We start from the raw sequence: 18,150 nt of genomic DNA, 5'->3' as shown, positions 1-18,150 counted from the left end.
TTAATATCTTATTTAGAATACTTATTATCTTTAACTTATTAATAATATATTAGTAGTCTATATATATGGCATAGGTTTATAAATATTATTTTAATTTAGTAGTATTATTAATATAGTAGTTTTATATCTTTAGCAGGTCTTTAAAGCTTATAAATAAATATAATAATAATTAAGAGTTAATTAGGCTTATAACTTTAATAAATCCTATATATATTTAGGGCTAATAGTATTATATTTTTATATAATTTATATACTATCCAGCATATCTAATATCAGTCAGGCTAGATATATTAAGTAAATAAAAAATTAGAGTATAATGCTAACTACATTAGGCTTAGCTAGTTAGGTGACGGTGTAAATATACGCGAATCATCCTGATTGGCAGCCTTAAGGTCATCCTTTCCTGCAACAGATTCTCTGACAATCTTGCCGTTTTGGTTGGAAAATAGGACGCCTAAGTAGGCAGTGGGGAATTTTCTTTTGCTCATTGGCTTAAATACATCCTTCTGCCTAGACCAACGCGGAGCGGATTATCTAAACTCCAAAGTGGCAGACGGTCCGTGCTCGTTTAACTCATTAGAACCTGAAATTTAAGATCTTGCGGCTACGGAGTATTAGTTTCTCACTTTCATTCCTCTGCAAACATTAAATTTCTATTGAGAAAGATGGAAGAATCAGGGGTCTCCAGTCAGCTCTCATCGTCTCCTACGCGATTCCCAGATTGCTGCTTGGCCATCTCTAGCACCTTAATTTCTTCTCTGATTACGCTTCTCCCTAAGAAACCGGCATTCACTCTCTCAATAGGCAGTGGATCAGGCCTCCTGGAGAGTCTACTGAATGAAAGCAATGGAAAAGTATCTGTACAGGGAGTAGAAGTAGGTTCAAATGTCAACCGACATCTGGCTGAAGAAGATATGCATGTTGTGGCCGGCACTTGGGGTCTCTATTCTCTTGCCCAAGAAGCCATAGCCTGGATGTTCATCTACCCACGCGAACCCAAGCTCATCACCAAATACATTGACACATACGGTGATGGCAATGTTGAGCTGATCATTTGGCTCGGGCCACGAGTTGATTGGCCTGAGTATGAGCTGTGCTTTCGGCAATCCTCGTTCTCCGTGCTGAGTTTCCCAGAAATCGGGCTGGCACAGTATGAGATTGCGGTGGTTGCAAGAAAGTCATGATATACAATAATTATATCATCTTCAAGCAGGAGTATCTTATCAAACTCAAACAAATCAGACTGAAAAGGCCCAAACCTCCCCTGACTCCAAAGGTTTTCGTCCAAAGAACTCGCCGACCAACACGATGATCATGTCGAGTATTGCGTGAATCTGCCTTGATCCATCATCATAGTCTCCATCAAGTTGATTGATCGCATCTTCTTGCACTCTGGCCCATAGCTGTGCTTTGACTGCCTCTAATTTCACATCCTGATCTATTATATATGGCATACTTACATAATTGCCATCTCCACGCTCAGGCTGCGCTTCCTGATCTGATTCACGTTCATCTTACTTCCTGGCATGTATCAGCCAGTTGCCCATGCTCTTTGGCCTCTGGCTTTGATGATTCTTCCTCTTCCATCGTCAGTTATCATCCGCTTCCTGGATTCTTTTGGAGATTCTCCCCGGCGCGTTTTCCAAGATCACGGATATTCTCAACTTCTTCCGTTGACAGTTTCCCGATTTCTAGACATAGTTTCAGCAAAACCAAGCCCAGGCGCCGTTGCAGCGAACCCTATCCGCGTCACCTCTTTGCAGAACGTCGGAGAACAGTCGCCCTGGTTGAAATTTGTTTTGAAGGCAAGGTTGGTAGTTACAGCAGAAAGGTTGGGAGCTCAATTAAGCTCTTATCGCCTGTCTAGCTTATCGGTAGTTGCTGTATGGTTGATCTACAATGGTCAGACAGTAATACCAGTCAATCGTACTCTAATTTTCAATATAAAATCCCATTTTCTTACAAAAAATAAGGACATATTTTAGTACTAGAGGACTGGAGAGTTGTTGAGAATATATGTAGGTTCTAATTTTATCAGATATCTAAGAATAATGTGGAAATAAGTGGAAATAAGTATCTTGGGTGATTGTACTCCGTAGCACAACCTAGTTAAGCAATAACAAGATTTCAATAGCTCTCCATGAAGTCCACATCACCATGGTAAGAAGAAGACATAGTGATATTCTAATTATTCTATCTCTTCTATTTACAAGCTCTAATTCCTTACATTGCTTTAGAACAGCAAAAGACATAAATAGTTTCATTGATTAAAGTAAATCACAACAGAAACAAACATATACTCGGACTTGAACAGCGTCGGAAAATCTAAGGGTATTGCATGCCTTGTGGCCTTTCATATCCAACTGTAGATTGTGCCCGCAGCAACGACTCCTTTTCTTCTTGAATAAGAGCACAGGGCCGGCAGAAGCAGGTTGCCAGCCAGTCTCTGGCGCTATTGCCTTGAATGCCATACTGGTCCCGCATGTCGCGGCGCTTGACTGCGTGAAGGATGGCTGACCCGCCTCCGAGGCAGGTAAGCGCGTGCCAAGCCATGCACTATAAACACAGATCAATTCATCAGCCTTGGTAGATATCATACTAGCCATGTTGTTGACATACCATATGATTGCAGCTTCTGAAGTTCGATAACGTTGGGTCCTTATTCCGAGCCTGAGTTCTGCTGAAGAGATATGCTGGGCATATGAATCCCACAAGACCTATAAAACGGGGAGGTTAGCGAGCTCTATAGTGAGTAGAGGGAGGGAGGGAGGTCGAACAGGTCTTTCCAGGACTCCAGAACTGCCAGAAGGAGCTGGACCACTCTGGACCAAACGAAGCTGGTGGAAGACCGTCAAGCGGCGGGCCCTGATCCCCGCCTGGGCTGTAGGACATAGTAGGGCCTTGCCTCTTCTCATTGTTCATCTTGCGGGTTGAAGCAGCGTATAATGTAAGATAATGGTAGGGGAAATGACACTGATTCAAACAAGATAATAAGGGAGGGGTTGAGGCGAGCAAATGTATGAAAGGAGAGATATATAGTTTTAGATTACAAGCACAATACAGGGGACAAGAGGAGATATTATACGAGTGACTTCCTCTATCCCAGATGGAATCAAAGAAATGCTATTCAAAAACAGAAGGAACACATGCAACCCGTGCTCTGCCGCTTTGAGCGCCTGTTAGGGCTGAGTAAATATTGTTGAGACTGGGCAGGTCTGGGGGAATGTAAGATGATGATAGGCTTGTGGCGCAGGGTGTGCCCCCAGGCGGTGGCATCTGACCTCCCCAAAAGAGCTCCCAATGTGCGAGCAGCGTTCCTCTCCAGTAGCAATGCTTGTACTTCAACGGCACACCGCCCAGTAAGCCGCATCTACGCCTAGTTTCATCCTACCTCTATTGCACGTTTTTGCTTTCGGTAAGCTTCAGCTGAGCCTCTATCTGGCTCCTTCGCTACCAAAATTCAGGTTGCTGACATCCTTCGCAATGCAGTTATAGTGCACATCTCCGCGACTAAAAATCCAACAATAATAGCATCTCGGGTCTTGGCCCCCCAATGGGGAAATTCAGTGGCCGCTAAAAGAGTGGGGGCGAATATAAAAGCTTAATCTGCCCCATCTAATAAGTTCCGGCCAGTTAAGAAGCAGTACTGAGGATCAGAGCTGGAGATGAATAAGATTAGAGTTTTGCCAGTCCAGGCTGTACCCCAGATCAAGGATGGTTTGCCAAGCTGAATGCCTCAAGGTTACCCTTTACAGAAGAACAAATTAGAATGTCTATCAATATCTAGCAATAAGCACTTAGTTCAGATACAGCTTTAAGGCTGTCCAATAGACCCACTATATTAGCACCAAATTAGGCCTCTAAAAAAAGTCCATGCTTACTGCAGGTACAACATAGCCATATATAAACATGAACCCATGAACCCATCCATATACCACTCCTTCTAGGACATAAGTCTACTTTCCTGTCAAGATGCCTTTTGATGACATGAACTTACAGGGTGAAGAATATACCATGGCCGCGCAGGAAGACAATCGGGCGGCAGAGAGTGATGTCCCTCCTGGCTTGCCTCTCAATCTCCGTGATCACAAACGCGCAATATCTTTGACTTGGGGATTCATATTGCTCACGTCTTGTATTCTACCGTTGGTCCTTTTTCCAAGTTTACACTGGGGGGCGAATTTAAGTCTCAAGATTTGTGTGTTCAACCTGTCAATCTCTCTTGTCTCTTATATGAGCTGACCTGATGAAACTCAGCCCTGAGTTTATCCAGCGCCATTCTAGGAGTGTCGACTGTGTATTCGCTGGGATTGCGAACATGGCGACTTGTCAAAGCGGACTCAAATTGCCGTCCCCTCAAATCACAAAGTCGTTGGAACGTATGTTTTTTATTTTTTGCAATGCAAAAAAGGAATATCTGCTAATAATCTTCAGTTTGATTTCTTCCATTGGAACTACCTTTTGGGCTTTGTCCTCGTCACACTGATTATTATCATTGGCTTGACGAGGGAGACTCCCAGTGTCCGGATGACGTCTTTGCCTCCCTCTCTTCTGCTTGTTCAAGTCGGCTCGACCCTGGTTATCACCGGAATTCTGGCCAAACTTCATGTACACCAGCCATTCCCGGTCTCTTCCACTCCCGCCGGTGCCGTGTTCCGTCCAGGTATCTTGGTCATCATTGAAGATGTCGTTGCTGTAGATGGCGGCAGAGATAGGCGGTATCGCTCAGCATTGATGGCACGGTATACCGCCAGCGAGCGGTTCCAGCGCCTCATTGCGGATCTGAACTGGTTCTGGGGACTGGGTGGAATGTGTATGGGTGTTCTCATGATAGCTGTACTTGCTTCAGTTCGCGACCGGACCTTTGCTTTTGGGCTGGGTGAGTTCATATTTTTCCTTTTCACGGTTGTTTTGAATCAATACAAGATGAACTGACAATCTAGGGTGGACTATTCCGTGGATATGGACTGGCACCTGGGCCATCATTACGACTTACTGGGCCAAGTCTGCGCTGAGGGAAGAGAAACGTACCTGGGCTGAGAGCAAGGGCACTGTGTGAACGTTGTTCTGGAGAATCTTTTATGAAAAGTCTAAAGATTGCCATCTTTAGATCGGTAATGAGGAAGGAAAGATAGTTACACCTATAAGTGGGCTCAATGTGTTGATTTAAATCAATGGTTAATGATATATATCTTAGGATGGTTTTGTTCAACTTAATGGAAGACCTATGATGGAGAGTTATAATAAGGAAATAGTTAATGTAGCATCTCCAGTAGATATAAGTATAGAGGCTGTAGTAAAGTAATACTATGCTTAGTATAAATATAAGTACTACTTTCTATAAAATAAAACATAAGGTAATAAATAATGAAGAAATCATAAATATCTCTATATGCCTCATCTTAATAAGAGATAACTATCCAATGACATCCACTGTGAGGAAATATATACTTTATATCACAACACTAGAGCTATTTCCCCAGATACCAAGATTAATATTAATTCTATAGTAGATTATTGAAGTTGTTCCCCCCACTCAGCCTCCACAATATCGCTTGGATAGCGGATCCCCCTACTCTTCATGGTCAGCAAAACCCCCCTACACCACTCCCATTCAGTCTCCCACCCCATTTGCCGGAACGCCGACAAGGCCGTCTTCAACGGAAAAATCATGGAATGCACGCCTAAAAATCCAGACTTCAACTGCGTGAAATACAGAACCGAGCGAGCAATATTACACGCACACGCCTCAATGATCGCTTCGTGTTCTTCAGGCGCACTCCCGCGCGGAGCAGCACCCGAGAGGCTGAGGCCACGCAGGGCGGCATGTACGTGGATGCGTAGGGCCCAGAAGAACGCCAAAGCGTCGGCGGCGCGGAGGTCGAAGAAAGTAAACGCCGTCGAGAAGGGGCTGGGCGCAATGTCAGTAGAGCGGGCGATCCGCTCGGCGGGTTGCTCCCAGTATGGTACCGTAGGGAACAGGGTGAGGATATGGGCATGCCAGGCGTTCAAGCGGTTATCGAGCTGCTGACACCGCTGCCAGGTAAGGTCTATATGCAAGCCTGGTTTCGTATGGAGCTCCTCCAGGATGCATGGCAGACGCAGCCCAATATCACAGAGTTGCTGGATGTAGTCTTTTGGTCTGGAGCCCCAGGGCTCGACACACCAGCGCTCTTCGCCAAAGAAGGTACCTTTGAGGAATTGGAGGCCACGAATCATCTAAGCTTTATTAGCAGGCGTAAATATTGAGATATTAGAAGAAAAAAAAAGAACAGGAATAGCACGCACTGCACTCTTCCTGGCCCCGGCAAGCAGCGCCAGGCTTAATTCACTCTCATACTGACTCGCACTGAATCCTCGCAGCCGCAGCAACTGTTCCATTCCCTCCTCATGACTCGTCCAGCCGACCACACTGCCCATCGTGCCCTCGTGGAACTCGTATATCCCTAATACCCGCATCGCGGCTAACGTTTCGTCCGTCAGCGCAGTGGATGTGTTGTGGATTGCATTCTGCAACGCTCGCAGCGCCCGTCCATGCATGGCCATTCCCTGCATCAGTAATGCCGTGTCGCCGTGGGTTTGCGCGATCTTAGTCATGCAAAGAGCCTGCAGGGCAACGGAGAGGACCGGACTGTGCCGGGGCAGAGAAATGGCGATGTTCATCCATAGTGTAGGGGGCTTGGGGATGTGGTAGGGATCGGTGAGCGGTAGAATCGATGAAGAGGGTAAAAAAGCGCCGAGAAATGTACTAAGCATCCCATCAAGATAGATCGCAGCGGGGTTAACCTGTGGGGGCATGTGCGTCGCTCGGGCCCGATTGCCTGTTCTCCGAGTGTCCCACGGAGCTGGCTCCCGGCACAGCTCCTGGCCTTTGCGAAGGAGTCCCTGCGGGGTGCGGTGGATGAAGGCAATTTCCTTCTGGGAGCGCTCGCAGTGGCGGCCGCCTTTGCTGCATTGTCCGCATTGCGGTTCCTGCAGGTCACACTATGGAAAGCTTAGCATCCATGCCAACATGTGGTGATATAGTATTTTATCAAACTTACTTTGATCTTCCGTCTCTTACATGTCTTACATCCCTTAGACCGACCCGGCACACCCACCATAGCTCCCTGATTAAACTTCTAGCTCAGTGGGCAAAGGTTAGATTCTGCAAATTCTGCAACGAGAAGCAATTGTGTAACCTGATGGTGAAACTTTCCTATTGCTTCGCTTTAACCTTTTAAAGGTTCCAAGATGCGAGGATGGAGAGCTGTGGGGGCGGACTCAGCCGCACCGATGTGACAGCGGTTGGTTGCACTCTGCATGGTACTATTCCATTTTTGGGGGCCAAGACGCGATATTGTGGAATACTAGCTTCATACTAGCCGAATTGGACTAGCGCGTGGTACACTGAAAGATTGAGGCCTGAGGCTCCAAGATGACATCCCCTTTTATTGTCTTCTAAACTACTCCATTCTTTTTCTTTCTTTTTTTTTTTTTTTTACAATGATGGAGTTGATCCCTTGCTATGGGCTGAAAGCTTGCTAAGAGCCGTGCCCCTGGTGAGCTATCTATATCAAGTAGTAAACTCTCTGACATACTACTAAGAACGGCGGCCCACAACCGCGAGGACCATTAGATGGAACCACTTACGGCTCTGCTGGCTGTCACTCTTAATTTCGACGCATTCATTCCTATCGAAAATAGTCTCATTGTAATTATAGTCCCTCTTGGCGATGGAACATCCAATGCCAGCGTCAAAAAATTCTCTAACATTGCAGCCTTGTTCAATGGCAGCACCAGCGGCATTAAGTAGAGTATATTAGGTTAATCGGCTCAATATACACACAGCCTAACAGCACATATGATCAATGAGCAATATATAAGCTATAGCCATTGCAATGCTTGAATAGAATAGGGTCTAGTGTAGTGGGGATCCCTCTACTCCGTCATAGAGTGATCACCTGCTACAGCTTTCTGACCAATCAATGAGATCCTATGGAGGGCAACCTCATCCCTTTGAGGATCTGATAGGTATGCGGCATGATCGCCAGTCAGGAGAGGCTATAATATAAATGGAGTAAAATGCCTTGAGCGGAGTGATCGGCCTCGGCTTGGGGGGCCTGATGTCTTCGCATGGGGCGATTATATCATTATAAACACCACAGTTGAGTATGAAAGTGCTCAACTAAAGTCAGCACCAGATTGTGGCCGTTTTGAGGAAGTTATTCTCATACCATTGTTATAGAATGAAGCTATATTCCAGTAGTTTAGAAATCTATATTCTCTCCAGTGACCCTAGAGTCGGGAGGGTGAATAAGAATGCTGGACGGACAAGGTTCATCAGGAGGAGGAATTTTCTGGAAAATTCCCTATTTGGATGATCTTAAGCCCTATAGACCCAATTCATACTTTGCATAATTGATAAACTTGGGCATTGATGCGTCCGCAATCTTTCCAATTGCCATAACCCTCTGGTTATGTTCCACAGTATGGATTATTTCAAAGTTCAGACGCGACATTCTATCCAATTTAATCTCACTTGTTGCAGGTATGACAGCGATGGGGTCTTTGACCATTGGGGGTTCATTTGGGCCTCTTTCAGGCAGAGTACCTTCCATATAGATAATTGAATGTTTTGAAGGATCAACGCCTTTCTTTGCCACGCCCTGTTTTGAGTATGTGGAAATAGGCCTAGTGCATGGTATTAGATGCGTATATACTATTGAAAAAAGATATAGGACTTACAAGCACAAGCAGAATCCGTTCCTCTCCTTGAAAACAACCATCCGTCTTATACTGCTGTAAATCTGCTGGCCGTAGAGCCCATAAGAAACGAAGCTGTCTGCCTGGGCAATATTTCCATGGGAATTCTGGCTAGAATTTTTATGCCAGAAAAACGCAAATACCTGCCATATATTAACAAAGCCCATTAACTTGATCAGGAAACGTACTCTGCCAACCCTAAAGAACTTCCTGGGGCTCTTCTGGACAATGAAACCTATGCATGCTCAATAAGTTGGCCAATTTTCCACACTTAGGGTTAACGTACGGGGATCCATGCTTTCCTTCGGGCTTGGGGCTCTTTTGAGGAATGCTTCATCAAAGGTTGCCTGTGATTCTTCGACTTTAGATCCACTGTATCTGAGGGAATCCACAATCTCGAGCGAATGATCTTTTATATGAAGTGGTGACTGTATGTGTTGATCACCTGTGCTAGATGGATCTCCGGTATATGCTCCTGGTCCCTTAAGGCCTGCTCGTTGATGATGTTATTAGTTGCTGCCTTTATATCCAGTGGGCTTAAGATTACCTTTTAGTTTGCTTGAATGAGGTTGTCGGGAACCCCCAGACACTGGATATTCAAACTGTTCTTCTGCAGGCGTGTATTGTAAGTCTGCTTGATATCCTAAAGGCTGTACTTGGTGACCAATTCGTAATGTCGTGTAGGGTTCAAGGCCGTGTGGAGAACCTATCTGCTCAGAACTCTCTTGCCCCGATTCATAGTAAGAGAATCGTGGATGAGTCGCTCTGGATTGCCCAGATGCAGTATTGTGCGACTGTGCTTGGTGAACCGCATTGGCGCCTTGAAATTTGGAACTTGTTTGAGATTTGGGAGCAACGTCATACAGTTGAAATCGGGGATCGGATTTGTCGCCTTCATCGTCAGAGTCTTCCTCTCCACCCCCCGGAATATACGATATGGCGATCTCTTCCATATGGTGGCACATGTGGGCGATAAAGGACTTTCTCCCAGGGACCTTTGAACGGATGGGACATTCGAGAGTGGAGAAATCTCGAGGCGGTGGGATGATATGGTAGAAAGGAGCCATATCAAAGATGGGCCTGAGAGTTCCATGGTCGTTGGACAGGTGCGATTCAAGCTGGCCGAGCTCCTGAAACTCTTTATTGCACCGAGAACAGGCATAGAAATCTTTGCGACTGTGATCGAGCAAATGGCTTTCGTACTCGGCTCGAAACGAAAAGGTCGTGCCTTGAGTCCAGCAGTTAGGGAAGAGACAAATGTATGGTTGCAGATCCTGAAGTATATGATTTCTGAGACTGGAGAGGTTTTTAGCAGATTAAGAAAGAGGGAGAGAGAAGGCTATAAGAAGAACATACCTTTGTTGATTCACAGTCAGACTCCCAGCGAAACCTTTTCCGCAGACCAAGCACAGGGATTTAGCCAGGGATTTTTCAATGAGTTGATGCGTGGAGAAGAAGGCAGTCTGACGGGTGCTGGATGAAAAGATTGATTGAGTGTCATTCAATTCATGAACCGATGACTGGATTGAGGAACCAATGCCCGAATCAGTGAAGATCGACTGGTCTTTAGGAAAGGCTGATATGCCCAGGTTTTGTATATCCAGTGTATCAAGGTCGGAATCCTGAAGGGTTTGGATCCTGAGATATCTTTGCCAGTTCGCTGTTGCGAGCCTTTCGACAAGGCGGACGTCTGCCTGACGAAACTCCTCCAAGATCCTCTTTCCCAGGTGGGACGCAGGACCAACCAAAGCAATTATATCTAACTTCTTGGAAAGCCTTTCCATCTCTTTGAGATTGAAGACAACCCGTGAACTATCTTCCCTCACTCCAACCAATGATTTGATTTTTGGAGTATTCAGTAGGATACCCAGCACCTTTCCGAAGTTAAGTGCCGCCGCCCGATCTTCTTGTGTAAGGGTGAGCAACCAACATAGTACCTCCTCCAGACACTCTTCTATGAGAGGATTCGATACTTTGGGAAGGATCTGAGCCATTCTTTTTAAGAGTACCATGGCTGGATAATGTCTGTGGTCCTTTTCTCGCTGTCGATAGACTTTTAGCAGCCTAAGATGTAGAATCATCTGTGTCGCAGCACTGGTCTTCATTCGTTTGGATATTAATGCTTCGAGCAGCATTTCAGCGACGTCATAACTTCCGGTTCCGACCAGCAGGTCTACCCATCCGAGCAACAGATGAATATACCTACTGGGTGAATTTGACATTTCGATCGTCTTTTTGACCTCCAGACTTGTATCATGTAAGTCTGATTCAAGTTGAAGTATCCATCGAACCCATTTGTTGGCTAATTCGTAGTCCCATAGAATGTTGCAGCAGTTCACAAGTTCCGTTATTGTAAGAATGAGTTCCGTCGAGTTGATCTCTAGAGATGCCTGAAGATCTGTCGCAGCCGAATTCAGCAATTTCAAAGCCTCCATGAAGGCTTTCCTGCGGGAAAATTCAAATCCCAAAACAGCCTTTATCTGCCCACTGACTTTATCCCAATCCCTCTCACCTTGAGCTATAGGAGGCTGTATGGGCATGATAGTGGCAAGAGTGATGATCTCAATTGAGGATGGGGAATGCGGTGTTAATGGAGACCACCAGGTACAGTGCTGAGATGCGGGCATTGCTCTACAGTTGAACTGCAGGGCAATTCCAATATAACCATTCGTTCTGGGATCCAGAATGTCCTGGTAGCTCTTCGCCAGACTTTCAATCTCACTGGACTGACCCCCTCTGTCGAGAATTTTGTGCAGGTCCACCAAAACCATTAAACATTTGAATTCTCTATGTTCCACTGCTCCACGTATGGCTACCAGGACATCATTTGTGAGCTTCTCGAGGTTTTCTGGAGCAGAGTTACCCAGATGCCGTCTAATGCGTAGGATGAGCTGAAGCATGCAGGACAGGTACTGGCCCTTGGAGAGTTCACTAGAGAGTCAAGTCACTAGCAGAAACCTCACTAGCAGAAGGGAAACTCACGGAAACCCATAGATATGCCCAATGATATCATTGACGGTCACAACGCTCAGCAAGGGGACACACGCTGACTCGATGAGCTCCCAGAACTGAGATTCGGTTTCTTCCCAGGCTATTTCAATATACCGCTCCGGAAGAGCTTGCATAACAATAGACAAGACATCGAAACACGCTCTTTGCAAGGCAGAGGGTGAACTGGGTCTGGGAACTTCCTGTCTCCATTCCTCATTGATCACGACTGTCTCCATGTACTCGACGTATTCAAAGTTCACGTCCCGCCGTCCAGGGCCGGTATTCTGTCGGTATTCCTCTAGGTGTTTGACATCAGCCTTGAGCCACTGTGGAACACCTAGTGCCGCGGGAAGTCTAAGAACCGGTTCGCCACTCGATGACCATTCGAGCTGCGGTAAAATAGCCCGTTGTAGGAGAAGAAACGGAATGGATGAGCATTCGAACTCTATGAGCAGTGCAGATAAATCATCGGAGAGCCTAGACCGAGTCCTATCAAGTGAAACCACCTGTCAGAGATCAAAAGACATTCAATGTTCGGGGGGGGGAGCTTCACTCATCAACCTGGTCAGATGCCTGATTTTCCTGCTCCGGAGTCATCGAGATGGATTCTTGAGGAAGAAGGTAGATGTCTATGACTAGAGCTGAGACGGGTGAAGCATTGACGGACAGAAGGTCGACGTTCTTTCTCAGCCTCGCGCGGGGTTGTTGTCACGTTATATGTCACGTTACCACAGCCTGAATGACTGCGACAGCCTGACCAACACCTCATCTTTTGTCCAGCTCCTTTTAAAGAAACAGTCCATCTCCACTTGTCATCGCGATCCACCTATTCATCATGTATGAACCCTCGGCACAATCCATGCGAATCATGGGTCTCCCACATGATACCACAGAGGAGGCTCTGAGTGATCTTGTGAAATCGTCATGGCAGCAGGCTCGCCAAAAGTCACCCCTTTTCCGTCGGCTACAGGGGTCTCCGGTCTACACATTTTCTTTGGCGCAGCAATTCGGGGAATGCGTGGCTACTATCACCATGAGCGATCGTCAATCGAAGACGGCAATCCTCAGCCATCTGGGGCCTGGGAAGTCAAATGTTGATGATTCATTTGATGGTATTACTGAGGCCACTGAGTGCTAGGCTAGATATTAGGAGCTATAAGTAAAAGGTCAGAGCTGGTAACATAATATAATTATAATGAGGGCCTATAAAATACCAATAGTTATCCAGCAAAGAAGGTTTTAGGCTCTTTGGTTTTCAACAAAGATATAAAGACTCCCCATGGCAGCAAGACCTAATGGGGAGTATCAAGGATATAGTACCACTACTCTACAGAGTGGGTTGGCATGTTTGAGCACCTTTTTAGTCAAGTTGGTCTAGCAGCCCCTGTCCTGTCAAGACTGGGTTACTCTGCTGAAGAAAATCTAGAACCTGCCGGTTGGAAGTTCTTGAGCCAGAATCTCCCTGGAATTTGAAATCCCGCTCAACAATCCCAGCAAGGTCAATTTATTATCGTTTATTTTATCCTATTTAGGGGATGGTGATGTTGTCACCTCAAGCTATAATTCACAGATTAGGGCTATGAGCTGGTGTGAGGAAATGGGGGCTAGAACATGGTTACCTAGTGCGAGTGCGTATTGCCTGTTTGAGCTGTCAGTGTGGATAGGCTGCAACATAGACAGAGCAGTGAAGGGTGTATGGCTATTTTTTGATTTAAAAATCTGATCTGGATATAATCATAGTCATTCTCCTTTCTAAACACCAATTTCCTGATAATAGAAATAGATCAGCCTAATATTTTTACTGTCTAGTATCCTACTTTCATCAAGTAAATAAACATCCCTGTCTAGCCGTGAGAGTACATTATATAATTGGAAATAGATCAGGAGAAGCCCAGCGAAGAGACTTCAACATCACACCATAGAATACTTCGAGTCTGATCGAGTCATCTAAGGTTATGAATGATTTCAAATGGTGGAATAACTCACATGGGAAAACATCGTAGGTCGCTGACTCTGTCTTGAAGCAAGTTGAATCAGAAATATTACGAGTGGAGTGACTATAATATCAACTGATCATAACTGACGGTATTATAGCAAAAAAGCATAAGTTGGACATATAGATGACTATTCCTAACGCTCAACCTTGCCCAGCTGGAAGGTCTGCTCATCCACTGTGATGGTATCATTGATGGAGTGGACAATGCGGCTGTAAACCTCCCCGCGATCCTCCCAAACCGCCTGGAACTCCATGGTCTGGTTTGAGCTCCCAAAGTTATACAGCGGCGCGGTGGTGCTAGGATCCGTGTTGAAGTAGTACGCTGTACCGGACTGTGTTGTTTTGAGGGTCGACCCAGAGACGACATTGCCCAGCACCGAGAGAGCTATCTTGCCACTGCCCGCCGGAGAACTGACGAGCTGGTAGGGCTGCAGTCCATCCGGAAACACCGAAGGTCCTGTAATGGTGAACTCGAGCCCGCGCGTGGTATTGCTCCACAGGGCCTCTGCTGTGCCATTCTCTGCGTACGTCCAGTTGCAGTTAATGGGATACTCGTAAGCGTTGGAATACCCGATACTCGCGCCCGTCTTGTCCAGGCCGATTGTGTTTTGGATGGTGGTCTGGTACCACCCGTAGTTGGAGAGCTGGTTGTAGTTTGTATAGCTGATCTCCTGGGACCAGGAGACCTCTTCTTCCTTGCCTGTGGCCGTCTTGATTGTGCTTGAGATAAAGAGGGACCGGCGCGCAGTGGTGGTCTCCAGCAGCGTCTCATTGTATCCACTGCCATTAGTCCAAATATGCTGAGTGGTCTCTAGCACTGGGTCTGGCGCAGAGACCGAAGGCATGCTGCCTGTGGTGATATGGTTGTCTTCATCCAGGTATATAAACACCTTTCCTGTCACGTACCAGGATGTAGTGGTGGTGTTGAGGATCGTGGAGTGGGAACCCTCGTTATTGACGCCCACTGCAGTTATTCGGAACTCGTGAGATTTGCCGTCAGATAGATACGGCACGAAGGCTAGTGGTCTGGTTAGAGAACATCATTAATATCAATGAATAACCTTACGGGTGATGTCAATCTCGTGCTCGCGCAGGTCAAACGCATCGATTCCTGCAAGCGGCTTCCACAGGCCAGGAACAATACCACCTGTGAACACAACAGGAAATGGCCAGGAGACTCCGGCCAGCATACCATCAATCCACACCTGGATCTCGCGCCACGGGCCATCGCCAAGTAGAGCGCCAGAGACGCTCTCGAAGGTGTCCACCGCATTGGAAAATACATTCTGGTACCACATCTCCTCATCGGACTGGCCGCACGCCGAGATACTGATCACAGCCCGCTTCATGTTCCGTGGAAGAGTATATGACACCGCGAGACTGTCGGTGGGCAGCAGCGCGACACTACTTTTGTTTTGCCCTCCTACCAGCATGGAGATGGGCAGAATTGTGTCGGCAGGGGTTGTTGCCGTCGTTTCAGGCACCGTGAAGAAAGTAGCAGTCAGTGTCGTGTTCAAAATGCCGGTATACACAGAATCAACGATGTTTCCCAGGTCAAAGATGAGCTTCTGCGGTTCTCTCCACAGCGAAAGGTACTGCTGCATCTCCTTGGTGTAGCTGTATATGATCCCGTCTGCTGTGGGCTCTGCCGTCGATGTTCTCCAAACCTCGGTGGAGTTGAAATACATGAGCGCCAGCCGATCATATTGTCTGAAGTTTAGTGAATACGATATGATAAATATATTGAAGCTAGAAACATAGAACGCACCTGCCCTTGGAGGTGAGCGTGAAGTTGATTACGACTCGGTTGAAATCGCAGTTAGGAGGAGAATACTCGCCTTTTTCACTGTTGGTTAGGCCTCTCTCCATGGTCTAGTGTCTAGGTCTGAAATACCAATATATGGACTTCCATAGCTGTTCGCAAAGTCATATTCCATCAGCGTCTGCGTCACTACGCATCCATATTCATTCTTTCCTGTGCTGCTCGGGGTCAACACAGGAGGGTGAACCTGAAAATCATGGAGGAGCCCATCATCGCATCGAGCAAGACAAGCCTGTAGGACGACGCTACCCAGAAGGAAAAAGAGCGCCATTATACAGCTCATCGCTTTCCAAGTACATGAAGACGTTCCCAGGCATTCATTTATACCAACTAGTTAGTATGTTCAGATAGCTTCATGTACCATATCTTAGTGACCAGCTAGTCATATTCTGATGTAACCGTGGTAGCTTTTAATCAGCCTAATTACCTTGCCCTTATCACGGCTGGTCATGATTTGTCCAGAGTGTAAGTAGCGAGGTCGCTAATCAGGCAATTCTGCACGGCCCCATGCCGGTCTCCGGACTTGCCCCTTAAATATCCTGCTATCCCCTCATTATCTGCTTATCTTGACTATACCACCCTTCTCTGCTTCGCTTAGAAGTCAGTAGCTACTATGGTAGCAGATTATTGGCAGACAGCGAAAGACTCCACAATCAGGTTCTATAAGTAGTAGTTAGTGACTGCTAGATACGGCAGGAGCATCACTATACCCCACTTAAGATTATTTATCTAGATATTGATATTTAGAGAGCTAAGATAATACCTAATTGTGGCCATTACCAACTGGGTTGATGAATAATTTATTATATAACTGATGATCTCTGAAATATTATTTCTCCATGGTCTTAGAAGAGTGGAGTCATAATTTAGCCAACTCATTTTATTATTCTAGTAAGATAGGTGATACCCTTTGGATAGTCCTATATTCTAGTGAGATTATACCTTATATTAAACTTAGAGAGATATATATGAATTAAAGATGCCTTCCAAGCTGGAAAGATTAAAAAGTGTGATATTTAAAGGAGACTTTTTATATCCAAAAGCCAATCCTTTGTCAAGGGCATTGATAACAATATGCTACCATAAAGGGTCCTAAGAGGTGGCCTGATTTCCAAACAGTCCAATACCTACCTGCTTTAGTCTGTCAATTTTCTGGGGGATATCGGCAGCGAAGGGCCGAGCAATCAATATAATGGGTGCCAGTTGTTGGCTTCGCGAGTTACTGATATCCTATGTGCTGATCATTATCAGGCATGCAAATCTCTAATACCTTGAATCTTCATATAATTTCTCATTTCCAGGCATGTATAGTTGCGCCTGCTTACGGTATAATGGGAATGGGGAAATGAAAAAAAGGAAAGAGATATATATTATTCTTAAGAACGCTATAGTTATGCTGTCATATGGACTTCTTAATCACTTAGATTTCATCGCACACTGAAAGGAATATGGGCTGGCGAGGAAAGATATAGAATTAAATCTAATATAAAAAACTTTAAGAGAAAAAACTTCATCATTTTGTTCTCCATTCGATATTTATGGTAAATACTAGCAGGTTTTACCACCACGCATCTATCAATGCGTCTATGACTACAGCAAAGAAGGCCGGCGTTGATTCAGCCACAGGAGGCCGCGACGTCAATCTATGAGGTCGATAGATACAGCCTTGCGCGGAGGGCAGATCCAGCTAGCTATCTGATATAGCGGTTGTCAACTTGACTGTCATGTGTTATTTATACATAAATACATAAAACTAAATATTATTATATATATATATCCACAAAAAGCTTTAATATCTTATATTTTCTTTCCTTGTAAGCTCTGCTCACCCAGTCAATAAAACCAAGCTCCTCTTTATACCCGAACCACACCTCGGGCACGCCCAATTTCCAGACCTCGACTCTCACATACTCCATATATGTTCCTTCCCTATACAGAGATGTGTGGCAGGGTAATGTGGCCGTGTATGAGCTCAGCGGCATAATGACAGATGATGATGATTGTTTGAACTATCTAGGAAGCGCGCAGGCGAGAAAGACGAGGCGAGAGCTAAATAGTGATAGGCTTGACTAGGGTGACAACTTCCAAATATATATCCATCGTCTCGCTGTCATATGTGTCTTGCAGGAATTCCGCGCCAGCATCATTATTTTGAGAGCAAGATCTGTATGCAAAACCCACCGGTGACCTTCTGCGGGAATCAGGTATCCGAACAACCAATGGCATGCCAACAATTGTTTCGAAGCCGCATGCCTTTCCCAGCTGCATTCTAAAATGGCCTACGTTGGCGCCCATTGGCTATGATACGGAGGACGAAGGTATTATCTAGGCCACAGCAAGCAAGAGCCAGTGGACCAATCATTACTACAACATCATATATAGTGGCCCAGGCTGTTTAGTAACCATGGTTCATAATAGTTTTTAAAGGTTATATAATAGTTATAGTTAGTTACTAAACTAGAATTAAGTAATAAAATAGTTACTAATTATTTTTAATATTATAACTATTATTTATAAAAGTAAATAATATATATAATATTCTATTATTATTTAACTATAAGTATATAGCTATTTTAAATAAAAACTTATAATTAAC

At 45.4% G+C, this 18,150-nt stretch overlaps 7 protein-coding genes across 7 annotated transcripts; 2 read left to right on the top strand and 5 right to left on the bottom strand.

Annotated features, from left to right (window-relative positions):
- Nucleotides 1-665: 665 nt before the first annotated feature.
- On the top strand, nt 666-1,184 carry ASPZODRAFT_78019 (hypothetical protein; the record flags this gene model as incomplete). Its single annotated transcript, XM_022730209.1, has 1 exon — nt 666-1,184. One exon carries the CDS (start codon nt 666-668, stop codon nt 1,182-1,184), a length of 519 nt encoding a protein of 172 aa, XP_022576526.1.
- Nucleotides 1,185-2,325: 1,141 nt separating this feature from the next.
- ASPZODRAFT_20870 (hypothetical protein) lies at nt 2,326-2,892 on the bottom strand (the record flags this gene model as incomplete). The annotated part of the gene is made up of 3 exons (XM_022727689.1): nt 2,326-2,556; nt 2,620-2,717; nt 2,778-2,892. The coding sequence occupies 3 exons, from the start codon at nt 2,890-2,892 to the stop codon at nt 2,326-2,328; spliced, it is 444 nt and encodes a 147-aa protein (XP_022576525.1).
- A 1,122-nt stretch (nt 2,893-4,014) lies between these two features.
- On the top strand, nt 4,015-5,059 carry ASPZODRAFT_78004 (hypothetical protein; the record flags this gene model as incomplete). The annotated part of the gene is made up of 4 exons (XM_022730205.1): nt 4,015-4,198; nt 4,258-4,379; nt 4,435-4,879; nt 4,944-5,059. 4 exons carry the CDS (start codon nt 4,015-4,017, stop codon nt 5,057-5,059), a joined length of 867 nt encoding a protein of 288 aa, XP_022576524.1.
- Nucleotides 5,060-5,514: 455 nt separating this feature from the next.
- ASPZODRAFT_78007 (hypothetical protein) lies at nt 5,515-7,103 on the bottom strand (the record flags this gene model as incomplete). Its single annotated transcript, XM_022730207.1, has 3 exons — nt 5,515-6,219; nt 6,289-6,984; nt 7,044-7,103. The coding sequence occupies 3 exons, from the start codon at nt 7,101-7,103 to the stop codon at nt 5,515-5,517; spliced, it is 1,461 nt and encodes a 486-aa protein (XP_022576523.1).
- Nucleotides 7,104-8,372: 1,269 nt separating this feature from the next.
- ASPZODRAFT_78015 (hypothetical protein) lies at nt 8,373-8,912 on the bottom strand (the record flags this gene model as incomplete). Its single annotated transcript, XM_022730208.1, has 2 exons — nt 8,373-8,673; nt 8,728-8,912. The coding sequence occupies 2 exons, from the start codon at nt 8,910-8,912 to the stop codon at nt 8,373-8,375; spliced, it is 486 nt and encodes a 161-aa protein (XP_022576522.1).
- A 1,022-nt stretch (nt 8,913-9,934) lies between these two features.
- ASPZODRAFT_1834823 (hypothetical protein) lies at nt 9,935-12,128 on the bottom strand. The gene is made up of 4 exons (XM_022727195.1): nt 11,728-12,128; nt 10,350-11,676; nt 10,102-10,225; nt 9,935-10,041 (listed from the first exon to the last, which is right to left on the bottom strand). Exons 1-3 carry the CDS (start codon nt 11,970-11,972, stop codon nt 10,118-10,120), a joined length of 1,680 nt encoding a protein of 559 aa, XP_022576521.1. The 5' UTR covers nt 11,973-12,128; the 3' UTR covers nt 9,935-10,041; nt 10,102-10,117.
- Nucleotides 12,129-13,866: 1,738 nt separating this feature from the next.
- ASPZODRAFT_105929 (hypothetical protein) lies at nt 13,867-15,860 on the bottom strand (the record flags this gene model as incomplete). Its single annotated transcript, XM_022720924.1, has 4 exons — nt 15,627-15,860; nt 15,501-15,570; nt 14,799-15,442; nt 13,867-14,750 (listed from the first exon to the last, which is right to left on the bottom strand). Exons 1-4 carry the CDS (start codon nt 15,835-15,837, stop codon nt 13,867-13,869), a joined length of 1,809 nt encoding a protein of 602 aa, XP_022576520.1. The 5' UTR covers nt 15,838-15,860.
- Nucleotides 15,861-18,150: the final 2,290 nt, after the last annotated feature.

Source organism: Penicilliopsis zonata (genome assembly GCF_001890105.1).
Source record: "Penicilliopsis zonata CBS 506.65 unplaced genomic scaffold ASPZOscaffold_58, whole genome shotgun sequence".
NCBI lineage: Eukaryota > Fungi > Ascomycota > Eurotiomycetes > Eurotiales > Aspergillaceae > Penicilliopsis > Penicilliopsis zonata.
The sequence above is the reverse complement of the archived record's forward strand: the minus strand, read 5'-3'. Positions and strand labels throughout refer to the sequence as shown.